At 39.6% G+C, this 3,133-nt stretch overlaps 1 protein-coding gene across 1 annotated transcript in view; it reads right to left on the bottom strand.

Moving 5' to 3' along the window:
• CACNA2D3 (calcium voltage-gated channel auxiliary subunit alpha2delta 3) overlaps positions 1-3,133 on the bottom strand; it is a 385,100-nt gene that overhangs the window by 135,981 nt on the left and 245,986 nt on the right. Inside the window, exon 12 of the mRNA XM_031058245.1 lies at positions 2,744-2,822. Coding sequence (XP_030914105.1) covers positions 2,744-2,822 — 79 coding nt within the window. The remainder of the gene's footprint in view (positions 1-2,743; positions 2,823-3,133) is intronic.

The raw sequence follows: 3,133 nt of genomic DNA, 5'->3' as shown, positions 1-3,133 counted from the left end.
AAAAACTCCTGAAGGAAATGGGTAAGATTTGGTAATGACGAGCATGAGAGATGTATAATAATGTGGTAAAAGACAGACACTTATGCTCTGCATGTGGGCTGCCTTTCCCCATTACACAGTCCCTGCATGTTTGGCTTGTTTTTCTCTAAAATGTCCACCATTAGACTGATAACTTTTCAAAACGCCTCCAGCTGATTTCTACATGGAGAGCAGCTCGTTTCCTGGGCACTGTGCAAAAGAGACGCAATGCTCTTGCAATACAATAGCAGAATTTAAAAATCCTCTGGGTGAGGACTAAGGAGTGAATTCATTGTTTCGTGCAGCTGTAAAAGTCCCATGGAGGTTGCCCCTTTCCCCCAGGAGTCCAGGAGCAGGTGAACAGGCTCAGTGACTGGCTGCCTGCCTGCCCAGAGCCCCCGTGCACGAGGGGCTGGGGTCATGCTAATAATGGGAATGGATGTCAGGGGGGCTTCCTGCACAGAGCTCTCCTCTGCTGACACAATGCTCTATAAACTGCTCCAGCTGGGGCACAGCCTGCCTCGGGGCTCATCTGTCCTCTGCCTGAGCTGGAGCCACCACCAGCTCCCTGACACGTGAAGCATTTTTTCTGTGTTGCTCTCTCAGCCTCTGCTCCTTTGCACTGATGAATCCAGCCTTTTGTCCATTTCATAATATGCCAAGCACAGCGATGACCCGGGACAAAATGTTTAAAAAACCAAATAAGTAAAACAGAGGCTGTCAAATTGCTACTGCAATAGTGAATTTTACTGAAAAAAGAAAAAAAAAATTAATCCCAGCTGTTTGGTCAGCAAGTAATGCATTAACTCTCAGCTTTATCTCTACAGCTTTCTGCTGGAAGTGATGCTGAGGGAAAGGCAGTGCCTGCCATTTCTAAGTTCTAGATGTTACTGCTAACATCTGGCACATGCACACTCAGCACTAGGAAATTTCCACCTTTGTCCACTTCAGAACTTAGTAAATCCTGTTTTCCTTAATATGCACTTGTTTATGATACAGAAGAGTAAATCGCTGCAAATTCCACAAACCACTCTAGAGGGATTTTGGGGATCTTGAATGTTTTAATGTATTTAAAATGATTTGGTGTTTTGCTTCATTAAGCAAGCTCCCTCTAGGTACGCCCTACTTAAACAGAAAAATGTAACAGAAAAACATGCTTGGGGTTTTTCAAGGTTTCACAATCAGAATTTAGAGGCTGAAGAAGTTTTGCAAGGTGGTGTGAATTTCCCCTGTGACCCATTTTGAGGGAAAGGGCTGCTGAGCACAGTCCAGTCAGCTGGAAACCCTGCAAACAGCCTTCATCTATGCTGTGCTTCCAAGGGGAAAATCACTGCAAGGAAAATTGATTTTAGGGTCATTCACCCTCAGTGACAACAACAAATTTTGGCCCACCCACACAAGGAGTAAACTGCAGTCCTGCTATTCAGCCAGTCTTTAGACCAGCTTTAATACACTCCTCATCTGTTGTGCTGTAATCCCTCGTTTCACTGAAATAAAAATGGACAAGCTGTAAGTGAAAACTGCAAGGAAAAATCTAAACCTGAACTGTCTGACCATGACATGCTGTTTCCAATTGTGATTTTCAAAGCCAAAAAAAAAAAATTAGAGGTAGAAGATTTTTTACATTATAAGCTATCAGAGAGCAGGTATTGTAACTATTAAACTGAGAGGGAAATAAATTTATAGGTGTAACAGTCATTAAGCTGCTTAGTTGATTCATATGAGTAAGACTCTGACTCAAAGCAACATGGCTCTGAAAAGAACAAAGTGGTCCTGAAGAATGACAAAGGTGACCACTTTTCCCCTGTGGGAATAAGGAAGACGTGGACCAGATGATCTGCTAGGGCTGCCTCCATTGCCTGGTCCTAATTTCTGAGTTGCTGTACTTAGATCTTTATGAATTTGCAGAGCTGGGCTAAAAAGTTAAAAGATTATGTTGATTAAATTGTCTTCAAAAAAGATGCTTCAAAGGATTCTTATACTGTTATTTAAACTAAATTATGGTGTAATATTAGCTGATTAAGACAAGACTTCAAACTGAGTAATTTCCATCAGCTGGACATAACAGTAGTTAAAGAAATAATGACTAAATGGATAGCACCTGATGCAATTCATCATAATGTAATGTGGCACAATGGAAAAAAAGAACTTTTTTTTTTCCAAGAGGAAAGAAAAAGGAAAACCTGAAGATTAATTGGGGTTTGGGGCTGGTTTTTTCCTGAATCATTCCTACTTATACTAGTCAATCCTTTTACTGCAGCATCTCAGCATTTCAAATGTTTTAATGCTCTTTTCCTTAAAGGATATAAACCAGTTTTTTTCAATTACACTGTCAGTTCCTCAAGGGACAGGATGTCTGGTGTTTTACATACCATGCCTAACTCCGCAGGATTGTACCCAATGTTCTTAGAAACCAAACTCACTCTGAGTAATAACAGATAGAAGAGAACAAATGCTTTGAAATTAGTTTGTTCTCTGAAAAAAAAAATTAAGACCACATAGTTCAAAAGCTTCATACCTATGTTAAGGAAGAAAATTTCAAATTAGGGGGTTTTGCTCTTTAAATTGTACGTTACAAGATAATTAAGTATTTTCATTTTCTGGGAGAAAGAAAACAACCCATCCTCTGTGATTAGTTGCCATATCTATAGAAGGGTCAGATGTGCAGGAGGGCTCAGCTCAGGGGTTCTGAAAACAAGGATTGCACAGAAGAAGTTTAACCAACCTTTGTTGGCACAGGCCATCCACTTCAGGTTATCAGCAAATGCAGCTTCTCTTCCAATCAGATAGGTAAAAATACGGACCTGAAAGTAAAATGCAAAAGATAAATCAATTATTACTGCATTTAAAACATATCCAGTGGAACTTCAGATACAGATGTGTAATTCACAGGACAAACCCTTCCTATAAAGCATTACTGGTTAAGCAGTACAGTAGCTTAAAAAATATATTTCTGCCAGTAATATCTTCCTAACAAAATGTGGCTTTTGTTCTGTGTAATAGAATGGTTGATCTTTTTGAATGTGTTTAATTTCTGACCTTTAACTACAGTTATGCTTAATGTGTAATTAAGAATAAACTAAAACCATTGGAGTACAAAATGGTGTGTTTCAGA

Source organism: Geospiza fortis, unplaced genomic scaffold, assembly GCF_000277835.1.
Source record: "Geospiza fortis unplaced genomic scaffold, GeoFor_1.0 scaffold78, whole genome shotgun sequence".
In the NCBI taxonomy this organism is placed as follows: Eukaryota; Metazoa; Chordata; class Aves; order Passeriformes; family Thraupidae; genus Geospiza; species Geospiza fortis.
The sequence above is the reverse complement of the archived record's forward strand: the minus strand, read 5'-3'. Positions and strand labels throughout refer to the sequence as shown.